This window comes from Sinocyclocheilus rhinocerous, unplaced genomic scaffold, assembly GCF_001515625.1.
Source record: "Sinocyclocheilus rhinocerous isolate Xijiao unplaced genomic scaffold, SAMN03320098_v1.1 scaffold3113, whole genome shotgun sequence".
Lineage (NCBI taxonomy): Eukaryota > Metazoa > Chordata > Actinopteri > Cypriniformes > Cyprinidae > Sinocyclocheilus > Sinocyclocheilus rhinocerous.
This window is the reverse complement of record NW_015666962.1, coordinates 116,559-128,927: the sequence shown is the minus strand read 5'-3', so window position 1 is coordinate 128,927 and position 12,369 is coordinate 116,559. Positions and strand designations below refer to the sequence as shown.

At 34.1% G+C, this 12,369-nt stretch overlaps 2 protein-coding genes across 4 annotated transcripts in view; one reads left to right on the top strand and one right to left on the bottom strand.

Annotated features, from left to right (window-relative positions):
* Positions 1 to 3,818: 3,818 nt before the first annotated feature.
* LOC107733290 (pyridoxal phosphate phosphatase-like) lies at positions 3,819 to 8,369 on the bottom strand. Of its 2 annotated transcripts, XM_016544861.1 has the most exons (3): positions 8,041 to 8,369; positions 6,180 to 6,636; positions 3,819 to 4,337 (listed from the first exon to the last, which is right to left on the bottom strand). In XM_016544861.1, the coding sequence occupies exons 1-3, from the start codon at positions 8,185 to 8,187 to the stop codon at positions 4,012 to 4,014; spliced, it is 930 nt and encodes a 309-aa protein (XP_016400347.1). In that variant the 5' UTR covers positions 8,188 to 8,369; the 3' UTR covers positions 3,819 to 4,011. The 2 variants fall into 2 exon arrangements, with proteins under 2 accessions (XP_016400347.1, XP_016400346.1); XM_016544860.1 differs by lacking the exon at positions 8,041 to 8,369 and having other exon boundaries at positions 3,834 to 4,337; positions 6,180 to 6,963.
* Positions 8,370 to 10,029: 1,660 nt separating this feature from the next.
* Positions 10,030 to 12,369, top strand: part of setd9 (SET domain containing 9) — a 4,244-nt gene continuing 1,904 nt past the window's right edge. For both annotated transcript variants that reach the window (XM_016544863.1, XM_016544862.1), the window contains exons 1-2: positions 10,030 to 10,724; positions 10,799 to 11,121. In XM_016544863.1, the coding sequence (XP_016400349.1) occupies positions 10,627 to 10,724; positions 10,799 to 11,121 (421 nt within the window). In that variant the 5' untranslated portion in view covers positions 10,030 to 10,626. The remainder of the gene's footprint in view (positions 10,725 to 10,798; positions 11,122 to 12,369) is intronic.

The window sequence follows — 12,369 nt, the reverse complement described above, 5'->3', positions numbered from 1 at the left end:
ACTGATTAATTTTATTTTTATTACATTTCAATAATAAAATACAAAAACAATCCCCTAAAATGTAATTACCTTTTAATAATAAAATAACACAAAACAAAATAAAAATGAACGAAATAAAAAATAAAATCCCCTTAAATAATACCTTGCAAAAATAAAATGCAATTAAATTCACTACACACACACACACACACACATAGTAGTGAAAACACACACAGTAGTGAACACACATACACACACACACACACACACATAGTAGTGAAAACACACACAGTAGTGAACACACATACACACACACACACACACACATAGTAGTGAAAACACACACAGTAGTGAACACACATACACACACACACACACACACATAGTAGTGAAAACACACACAGTAGTGAACACACATACACACACACACACACACACATAGTAGTGAAAACACACACAGTAGTGAACACACATACACACACACACACACACACATAGTAGTGAAAACACACACAGTAGTGAACACACATACACACACACACACACACACATAGTAGTGAAAACACACACAGTAGTGAACACACATACACACACACACACACACACATAGTAGTGAAAACACACACAGTAGTGAACACACATACACACACACACACACACACATAGTAGTGAAAACACACACAGTAGTGAACACACATACACACACACACACACACACATAGTAGTGAAAACACACACAGTAGTGAACACACATACACACACACACACACACACATAGTAGTGAAAACACACACAGTAGTGAACACACATACACACACACACACACACACATAGTAGTGAAAACACACACAGTAGTGAACACACATACACACACACACACACACACATAGTAGTGAAAACACACACAGTAGTGAACACACATACACACACACACACACACACATAGTAGTGAAAACACACACAGTAGTGAACACACATACACACACACAGAGTAGTGAACACGCACCCGGAGCAGTGTTGTATGTTATTAACGTAGTCAGACAAGGATAAGATACAAGGCATATTTTTATTTCTAAAAAAGTGAATTCACACCACACAGAGAGCATTAAATCCAAACCAGTTCACAGTTGACTTCAGATGCATTTGCGTGTTTGTCTTCAATATAATCACTGCCCAGAATCAGATTTATACAAAGCCTAAAGACAATGAACAATGAGCAGAAATCACTCAGGATTAAGTTTTCGTAATAAAGCGGTCCAGTTTCAATGAACGGTTGACTGACTAGAATCAAAAACACATGACTTCATCTTCTCATTCATGCAGGTTCACATTCAGTGGTTTCACGCGGGATGATTTTGGCATGTTAGATTGGCAGACGTTTCATATTTCACGTTTTTGAGCTTTACATGAAGACGAACCACTGAATAACACACGGCTCTCAAACATCAACTACTCCGGTCAAAAAGGTCACTTTTGTTAATAAAGGCAGTTAAAACCCAATCAACAAACAAGTGAGCAGTAGTCAGACATTTTCATCACGACCTGAATAACAGATCTCAGTCAAACAACACTAATTCAAATCAATCTCAATAAAAATGATTCAAAATAAATACACATACAGTGGCTGGCACATCAAATGAGTCGCTGCGTTGGTCAAACTGCTCTAAACCATCCCATTACTAAGTAGAGATTTCATTTGGCACGGTGCTTTAACTAGACTTAACTAATCACCAATGCGGTTAACTTCATCAGAAACTCATGTTAGGATCAAGGAAAGGTACTTGATTGTCTTCTGACCAGCTGTTGGGGGACAATGAAGCTGCGTTATGAAAATACAGGACAGTCAGCAGTCAATCATTAACACACAGGCTGCTTAATCAAACACGGTCTGATATCTGCGTGTGTTTCTCCACAATCTCACTGTTAGCAGCACTTTAAAAGACCTTTGTTCTTCACATACTGCTACGGATTATACTCCATTTCATTTCAGAAAATTATTATTATTTTTTTAATTCTTATTGAACGATACTTTTATTTTCGGGGACTTCTTTATTTTACACTTCCTTCGTTTTTTTTATTTGTTGTAAAATATTAAGGAAATATCAAATCTAATTAATGATGTACAATAAAATCCACTTAGTATTATTACCTTTCAAAAATCAAATCAAATTTAAGGGGATTGTATTTATTACATTTCGACAATAAAACAAACACACACACAGAAGAGAAATATAATCCCCTAAAATGGAATTACCTTTTACTAACAAAAAATAAATAAATACATACATACATATAAATAATACAAAAAAAATAATATATATTCAAGCAATATATTAAGTAGATTTCTGTCATCATTTATTCACACTCCAAACCCGGATGAATTTATTTCTTCTGAGCAGAATATTCACACAATACTTGCATTCAGTGCAAGAGAATCAGGACGAGTGTCTCCTGCAGTCTCATCATACAGAGCTCGTCTCATGGACGACTGCTTTTCAAAGACTGCTTGTCTTTCTGCAGTTTGACAGCATCCGTCCCCATTTACTCCCTTTGAAAGAAGTCATTCATATTCAAGTTCATCTTCTTTAATATACTGCTCTTTGTCTGTTGAAAGCATGTGATGCATAAATGAATCTTATCTGAGGAGCTGCATTAACTGAGATTCCTCTGACAGATGACGCTAAACTAAGACAGCTAACCAACCCAGCCTGAAGACACCAAGACTAACTGCTGGATTCATCACATTCTTTTTGATTCATCAAAAACAAAACAAAACAAAAAAATTAAAAAATTAAAATAATAATAATAATATAGCATAAAAGAGCAGAACATCTAAAATAAATTCAAATTTGATTAAATGTTAAAAAATTAAATTGGATGTTTATTTTTTTAAGGGGATTGTATTTTTATATTACCTTTTAATTAATAAATAATTCATTTATCCATTAAAATATAATCACCTTTCAAAAATAAAATAACACAAAATAAAATAAAATAATTACATATTTAATACTTGTTTGTATTATTGAAAGGTATTTTAGGATATTTGTTATTTTATTTTGTGTTATTTTATTTTTGAAAGGTAATTATATTTAAGGGGATTTACATTTCTTTCATTATTTTTTAAATTAAATTTCAATTAATTTTATATTTTCTTCAATTGTTTTGTAATCGTTTAATAATTTTTGCATTATTAAAAATGTATTTTGGGGGATTTTTTAATCAATTTTTGGGGGGATATTTTATTTTATTTTGTGTTATTTTATTATTGAAAGGTAATTGTATTTAAGGGGATTTACTTTTTTCATTTATTGGTTATATTTTCTTAACATTTTATTTTATATCTTCTTTAAAAAAAATATGAAAATATAAAATTAAAATTATGAAAAAAACTAATCCTCTTAAATATAATTACCTTTCAATACTAAAATAACACAAGATAAAACAAAATGAAAAATCCCCTAAAATATCTTTTTAATAACACAAACAATTATTAATTACAATTACAAAACAATTATTTTATTTTACTATTGGAAAAATACTTATTTTAGGGGATTTTATTTTTTATTTTGTTTTGTTATTGTTATAATTGTTTGTATTATTGGAAGGCATTTTAGGGGATTATTTTCTTTTGTGTTATTTTATTATTGACAAGTAATTATATTTAAGGGGACTTATTTTGTCCGTTCATTATTGAATATTTTATTTTAGATTTTCTATAAAAATTATGGAATTATAAACTAATAAATCCATTGATATTTTTGAATCCTCTTAAAAAACGTTCAATAATAAAAAAAACACAAAATAAAAAAAATAAACTTTAAAATGAACAATTAATGGAAATAAATTAAACCCCCTTAAATATCATTACCTTTCAAAAATAAAATAAAAGGAGAGAAATCTATTTAAGTCATCATTTATTCACACTTGAGCGGAGTATTTAAGGGCAGCGTCCGGTGTCAGACAGTGATTACTGATGTGCTGATGTTACCGGTCCGTGTTGAAGCAGCATGGAGATTGAAGCTGTAGTCGTCACTCCTCCAGCGCCTGCAGGATATCCGCCACAGACTCCATCACGTAATCAGGCGCGCAGTGCTTCTGCTGCGGCTCCTGGCTGTCTCTGAACGCGAGCGCCTCCTGCAGCGTGGAGACGCCCGTCAGCGTGAGCACCGTCGCCAGGCCGCAGTTGCTGCCGAACAGAACGTCCGTCTCCAGCCGGTCTCCGATCATCAGCGAGCGCGCCGGGTCCAGACCGAACTGACTGGAGATGCAGTCGAACATGAAGCGGCTGGGCTTCCCGATGACCGTGGCCTTCCTGCTGCTGGCCGTCTCCAGAGCCGCCGTGAGGCTGCCGGACCCTGCGGCACATTCACACACGTTCACTGTGCATCACTGAATGACCCGACAAGAGCTTCTAGAGTCACTCAACTCAGACAACATCACAAGAACAATTCAGCAAAGCTACAGCTTCAAACGCTTGACATTTCGATAGACTTTAGATGGAATGAAACCTCTTGAAAACAAGTCCACGTCACATTTCACATCAAAATCAAAAAGTATTTTTAGGTTTAAACGCTTTAAATTTCCCTGTTTTTTTCGATGACCTTTTCTAGTAGTTTATGATACTAGAACAGATGTACGTTTCCAGGACTGTGGGAACCAAATGTTTTGCTTGAAGAAATTGTTTGCATCTCATTTGCATTGTGTATTTGACATTAGTGTAATTTAAAAATATATTTAATTGATGCTGATTTTAATGAAAAAAGAAATGTTTTTATTGCATTACACCTATGAGAGTTTTGGTGGAGACCGTGTAATTGCCATAAAAATGATTTAAGAACGCAGAAAAATTGTAATAGTCCTAAAATAGTATTAAGCCAATTAAGCACATTTACACCCAAAACTCTCATTATTGTCATTTTTAAAAAGTCTTTATGCTGATTTTAATAAAAAAATAAAAAATTATATATATAATTTTTTTTTTCTTTCTACTTGGTTTTATTTCTTAACTTTTTTTCAGATTATAGTTTCCCTGGTTTGTCCGTGATCTTTCCAGTAGTTTGTTACAACTGAATAAGGAATCAATTTATGCAAATCTTTCTAATAACAGATTTAATACTTCAGAACGGATTTGTATTATTTTTCATATTTGTAAGGTTTTCCAGGACGGTGGGAACCCAATATTTTGCTTGAAGAAATGACTTGCATTGCATTGATTAGTGACAATTAAGCACATTTACACCCAAAACTCTCATTACTGTCATTAAATAAATGCCTTCAATTTATGTGGATTATAATATAATGGGGAAAATTATTATTGTATATTTTTTTTGCATTACAGCAAAGTGTTGAATTATCATGAAAATGTTGCAGAAAAATATTAATAGTCAGAATGCAGAAAAATAGTATATTTATAAATAAAAAATTTTTAAATTGTATTTATTTATTTTTAATGTTTGCATTACAACAATGAGAGATTAATGAAAATTAATGCAGAAAAATTAAGAAACCTAAAATAGGCTTTATTTTCTTATTGCAAATTTTTTTTTCCCCCCTGATTTTAATAGCCAGAATGCATAAAAATATTATATTATATATAAACATTTTATTTATTTATACTAAAAGCAATGAGTTTTGGTGGAGAAAGTGTTGAAATGACATTAAAATAATGTCAGAACGCAGAAAGTCGTAAAAGTCCTTAAAATAGGCTTTATTTTCTTTCAAAAAAAAAAAAAAAAAACTTTATTGACATTTGTAAGGTTTTATTTTGCTTTAAGAAATGATATGCATAGTGTACTTTAATGCACATTTACACCCAAAACTGTCATTTAAAAAAAAAAAAATTAATTTATGCTGCTGATTTTAACGAATAAGAAAACAGATGTAATACTTCAGAACAGCTTTTTTTTCATATTTGTAAGGTTTTCCAGGACTTGAAGCTTGAAGAAATGATCTGCATTTGCACAATTACACCCAAAACTCTCATTTGGGAACAAACCATAGCATCACAACAAATCTTCAGCTTAAATCACAAGCTGTATCACTCCATATCAGCCTCGTTTATGTTTTTCACTTTTGATTTTGAGGTGAAATGTGACCCGGACACGTTTCACGACATGCACACTCTATACTTGTGATTTCAATAAGATGCAGCATTTCATAAAGGTTCAGAGGAGCTGATAGAGAGTCGGCAGCCCTACCTGGGGTGACCCTGCCTCCTCTCAGCGGGTGCCAGGGGTCCGGGTCAGTGGCCAGGAACAGGCACTCGGAGCTCCTCAGGTAGCAGCAGGCTTTGGCGAGCTTCATGAAGGTGAAGTTCTCGTCGTATCCCACCAGCACCGCCTTCACATCCGGGTCCAGCGGACAGGTGTAGATGCTGGCGCCCGGCTCCGCGTCCTCCTCCTCCGCCACCGGCACCCCGGCGTCCCGCAGCTCCTTCATCACCCCGCCGCAGCCGATCACATACACCTTCCCCTGCAGCCGCGCCACGTCGCGCAGGTACGCGGCGGAGCAGTACGCCGAGCTGAAGATCTCCTCCTCCGCCACGTCCGTGAAGCCGAGGCGGCTGAACTTCTGCACGTAGTTCTCCCGCGGCCTGGTGCAGTTGTTGGTGACGAAGAACACGCGTTTGCCGCGCTGCTTGAGCAGACTGACCACCTCCGGAGCTCCGGTAACGGCCGTTTCTCCGTTCCAGATGACGCCGTCGCAGTCGAACAGCACGTCGTGTTTGGCGTCCAGCAGGTCCCGGATCTGAGCGCCGCGGAGCGTCACGCAGCCCCTGCCGCCAACCGCCGCGCCTGCCATCCTGCTGGCTTGAGATCCTATGATGGAGAACGACGAACTGCTTCTGTTTATTTAAACGCGCTGAGGATCGCCGTTAGTTAACGGTTAGTGGAATGAACGGAGAACCGAACGCGACGCAGTGGAGCGGCTCACCAGCGCGTCCATCTCTGAGGCGGGAACAGACGCGATCCAATCACGTTTTAGGATATTGCAAAGGGCACGCCTATCCCTCCGCGTCCTCCAATCAGAAAGCGAGCAGATATAGATGATTAATATGAAACAAGGATTCTGAAGTGGGCGGGGCTTAGAGGCCCAGCGGTGATCTCTAATTGGCCAGGTGCGATGGGTCTAATCAATAATGTTTGCATATTTTATAGATTGTACAGTTTGGTATCAGATTGTACCTTTTTAAGAGAGAATATCAAATCTATTTTAATAGGTATATTTATAATAAAAATGTTATATTTTAAAAATAGTATAAAAAATTAATTTCTTTCTTTAAAATGTATTTATAATACTATCCTCCTGAGAACCAGAAAAAAAGTTTTGTGATTTTTTTTTATGTCATTAAATGGAGCATGGAGCATGTCATGGAGCATAAGAAATAAATGGAGAAAAACATTTTTGAAAAAAATATATTTTATTCATATTTTATTCTATGTCCTTTGTAGAGGACGCCAGGACTAAGTTATATAAAAAATAAAAAAAAGACATTAAAAAGGCATGTATATGCAAAAACAATGTTTTTTTTAATTATTATTCACCAATCAGTTTTTAGGTTTCAGGCTATTTTTAACCAAACTTTGTACAAAGATGATTGTCAACTATGTTATGAAAGATATAACAGAATGATTTGATATACTTTTGTACTTTATGGAATATGTGTGTAAAATGTCCATAAATTGGTATTCCCACTCTAAATAATGTATCTATACATTGCATCTAATGTGCATGTTTTAATGTGTTCTTGGGGAAAACCATAATGAAAAAGAAGTGTAATAATGGGAGTAATAACTTGGCAACATTTTCATAAGAATATCTCATATTTCATGAATATTGATCTATAATTTATTTCCCTATTAACTTCTTGTGTTTCCCCAAAATGCCTGATTAACATGTTTGTCCTGGTGTCCTCTTCAGAAGACATGTATGCAAATTACACCATTTTGTAACAAAAAGTCATATTCCGCTTTGAAACCATCACATTTTTCTGAGATGTTTATTTACGACAAACAATTTGAAAATTAGTCAGATTTAAATGATAATTACAAAGACCACCTCCGGAGCTCCGGTAACGGCCGTTTCTCCGTTCCAGATGACGCCGTCGCAGTCGAACAGCACGTCGTGTTTGGCGTCCAGCAGGTCCCGGATCTGAGCGCCGCGGAGCGTCACACAGCCCCTGCCGCCAACCGCCGCGCCTGCCATCCTGCTGGCTTGAGATCCTATGATGGAGAACGACGAACTGCTTCTGTTTATTTAAACGCGCTGAGGATCGCCGTTAGTTAACGGTTAGTGGAATGAACGGAGAACCGAACGCGACGCAGTGGAGCGGCTCACCAGCGCGTCCATCTCTGAGGCGGGAACAGACGCGATCCAATCACGTTTTAGGATATTGCAAAGGGCACGCCTATCCCTCCGCGTCCTCCAATCAGAAAGCGAGCAGATATAGATGATTAATATGAAACAAGGATTCTGAAGTGGGCGGGGCTTAGAGGCCCAGCGGTGATCTCTAATTGGCCAGGTGCGATGGGTCTAATTTGCATATTTTGCATATTTTATAGATTGTACAGTTTGGTATCAGATTGTACCTTTTTAAGAGAGAATATCAAATCTATTTTAATAGGTATATTTATAATAAAAATGTTATATTTTAAAAATAGTATAAAAAATTAATTTCTTTCTTTAAAATGTATTTATAATACTATCCTCCTGAGAACCAGAAAAAAAGTTTTGTGATTTTTTTTTATGTCATTAAATGGAGCATGGAGCATGTCATGGAGCATAAGAAATAAATGGAGAAAAACATTTTTGAAAAAAATATATTTTATTCATATTTTATTCTATGTCCTTTGTAGAGGACGCCAGGACTAAGTTATATAAAAAATAAAAAAAAGACATTAAAAAGGCATGTATATGCAAAAACAATGTTTTTTTTAATTATTATTCACCAATCAGTTTTTAGGTTTCAGGCTATTTTTAACCAAACTTTGTACAAAGATGATTGTCAACTATGTTATGAAAGATATAACAGAATGATTTGATATACTTTTGTACTTTATGGAATATGTGCGTAAAATATCCATAAATTGGTACTCCCATTCTATACAATGTATCCATGCATTGCATCTAATTTGCATATTAATGTATTCTTGGGGCAAACCATAATGAAAAAAAAAGTGTAATAATGGGAGTAATACCTTGGCAACATTTTCATAAGAATATCTCATATTTCATGAATATTGATCTATAATTTATTTCCCTATTAACTTCTTGTGTTTCCCCAAAATGCCTGATTAACATGTTTGTCCTGGTGTCCTCTTCAGAAGACATGTATGCAAATTACACCATTTTGTAACAAAAAGTCATATTCCGCTTTGAAACCATCACATTTTTCTGAGATGTTTATTTACGACAAACAATTTGAAAATTAGTCAGATTTAAATGATAATTACAAAACATTATCATATTTCCCTAAGAGTGCTACATTTGGTCATTCTGTCAATATCAGTCATATTTAAAGACCAAGGAGATTTATAGGATGATCTCTATGATGATTTATGATAATGTTTATGATGATCTCTAAAAAGCCCTGAATGTGCTCTGTACAGGACATCCAGATTTAAAACTGTGGCATGTGTTGCGTGTATATATATATATATTTGTTAATAATTAATTATTCACAAATTAATTATTAATTTGTCAAAGGATAGGAATTGGAGTTTGCCCTCTCTGACTAGTTGTATTAGTTAGAGAAGATAACAGCGATCCAGAGAGCACTGAGCAGTGAATGACAAAGAGAGAATAATGTTAAAATCTAAAGCATGTCGAAGTTATTTTTATTTGTTGCGGCAATTTTCTATTTCAAAAAAGCAAGAGGCAGGAAGTCTTTTGAATATTTATTTATTGCAAGAAAGGTCAACAGTCAACAGTCTTACAGATTTGCTGCAGAGTGCGACAAAGAGGAAAACAACATTTATACCTTCATCAAATCAGGATGCTTCTATCCAATCATAATGCACACTCAAGATATGTGTCAATTTGAGATATCCAACTATGTCCCCTAGATGCGTTTCTAAGTGTTTAATGCAAATTATTGTCATAGAAGCTAGGTATAAAATAGCATTTCTCATCTCACACTTGTCTTGCACATACACACATTAAATAGATTTCCTGTTATCTCTCAGCTCATCAAAAACTCAAGCATATTGATTAAGCATTCTATAGCAGAGTACAGAAACCAAAGCAAATAATAATACAATTTCCTCCAAATGATTAAAGCAAAGCACCTCAGCTTTCTCCTGTCGCAGCGGTCTCCCAGACGCAGGGTGGCGGTAATGTAGAATAGCGTCTGATTCACGTTCAGAGAATCGGTTCATTTCATTGAACAGGTTCACAGAAGCCCCGCGCGAAATTTAACGTCTTGTTTTTTTGCACTGAACAAATTAGTTACATACCACTGTTTATCACCATATTTCCGAATACATCTGATTGAACATGAAAAGTGTTGTCGCTAAGAGTCGAGTGATTCAATCGAATCGGTTCAACCGAATCATCAATACGATTCTCATTCGCGAATCACTAGTGCAGGAAGGCGAGAGTTAAAGTTGTTTGACTGCACATGCAGCTCTGATGTAAACGAATATTATGTTTAAAGCTCTTTTTAAAGCTTTTGAGGTCAGGTGGAAATCCTACAGGCACAGATTTGTCCCCTGGATAGCGTTAAATCTGCAGAAAAATGAGAGGTATAGTTCAGTTTGTGCTCCGTCAAAAAGAGCAATGCTCAGATTTACTGAGTACAGTGTTTTTGTTTCCCCAGAACTCTTCGTCAGGTGAAGGATCCATCGCGAGACAAGTTAGTTGAGGATGAGGAGGTGTTCGGATCTCTCGTGTGTTTATTCACTGAACTCCTGAAAAACGATGTGAAGAATCAAAGCGAGCTGCTCCGGTTCCTCCCTCAGTCGAAACGCGACAAGTACACTAATGTTCAGAATGGAACACGCGATGCTCCCTGCGCAGTGGTGTTGAACGCTCTGGGCTTCCGGATCGAGCGGAAGCGCAGCTCTCTGCAGTTGGCGGGAACCGGCGTGTTTGTTACGCAGGGACGCGTGCCGGAAGGAAGTACTGTAGCGATGTATCCAGGTGTAACACTTCAGTCATCTTATATAAATAATAAATAATCATTTAAAACACAAGAACACTTATTTTAACAATACGAACATTATTTTTTATAACTATTATTAATAGTAATATTAATTATAAGACCTATACAGACATAGTAAATTCAGACATAATTTAACTAAAATTAAAATAAATAACAAATACAAATAATACAAATCAAACGACAGTAGTTTATCAGTAATCCTAAAAATATATTAATAAAATAAAAAATATATATATATTATATTTAATTATATATACGATTTCTTTATACGATTCATGTTATTACTGTTTTTTTTTTTTATAGTTATTTGTTTTTAGTAGTGATTAATGCATGATTCCTAAAAAAATAATTTTAGGAATTTTTTGCGTACATCTCTAATGCAATTTCATACTTGTGATTAAACAATGTATTCAGTTATCCTTTATGACGTCGTGTGTCACTGTAACACTTCAGTTCAGATTGATTAGTCATCTTAAATAATACATAAGAATATTTAAATATTATTCAATGCATTCTTAATAATGACGATAATGACTAATATTATTAAACCATATATAAATATTATGAAACATTTTTTATATTATTATAAATAATTATTATTATTAATGATACTACTAGTAATAATTTATTTACTTAGTAGTAGTAATAATAATTTTTTTTATATAATTCATATTATTACGGTTTTAAACACTATTGCTGACAAATAGTACATTTCTTTAGTAGATACGAATTAATTATTTATACTATTTATAATTATTTTTATTTATAATTAATTAATATTACCAATGATAATAATACTTATTAATATAAACAATAATATTTAATAATAATATAACAATAATAATATTTTATTATTGTTAAGTTGTAATATATAATAATATTATTAAATCATATATTAATAGTATTATTTTGATATTACATTATAAATAATAATTATTATTAATAATTAATAATAATAATAATAATACAGTGGATATAGAAAAGAATCACCCTCCTTTAAAATAATCACACTTTGCAGCCTGAAATGAAGACGAACAGTTTGTCTTTTATCCAGCTGTATTTACTCTGTGCAGCTTATCTAAAAGATATAAGATATAAACACCAAAATGTCAGATTTTTTTTTTTTTAAACAGAAAAAACCTATGTATATGTATTATAATAGTATAGTATAATATAATAATTATTATTATTAAATAATATATAAATTTTTTTTATAATACATTATA

Bases quoted from the DNA above. Each gene is read 5' to 3' on its own strand.
- LOC107733290 (XM_016544861.1), bottom strand. From the start codon at position 8,187: ATGGCAGGCGCGGCGGTTGGCGGCAGGGGCTGTGTGACGCTCCGCGGC. The intron at 6,637-8,040 runs GTGGTCTTTGTA...GGAGCTCCGGAG, and splicing joins CCGTTACCGGAGCTCCGGAG to GTGGTCAGTCTGCTCAAGCA. The intron at 4,338-6,179 runs GTAGGGCTGCCG...AATGTGCCGCAG, and splicing joins AGGAGGCAGGGTCACCCCAG to GGTCCGGCAGCCTCACGGCG.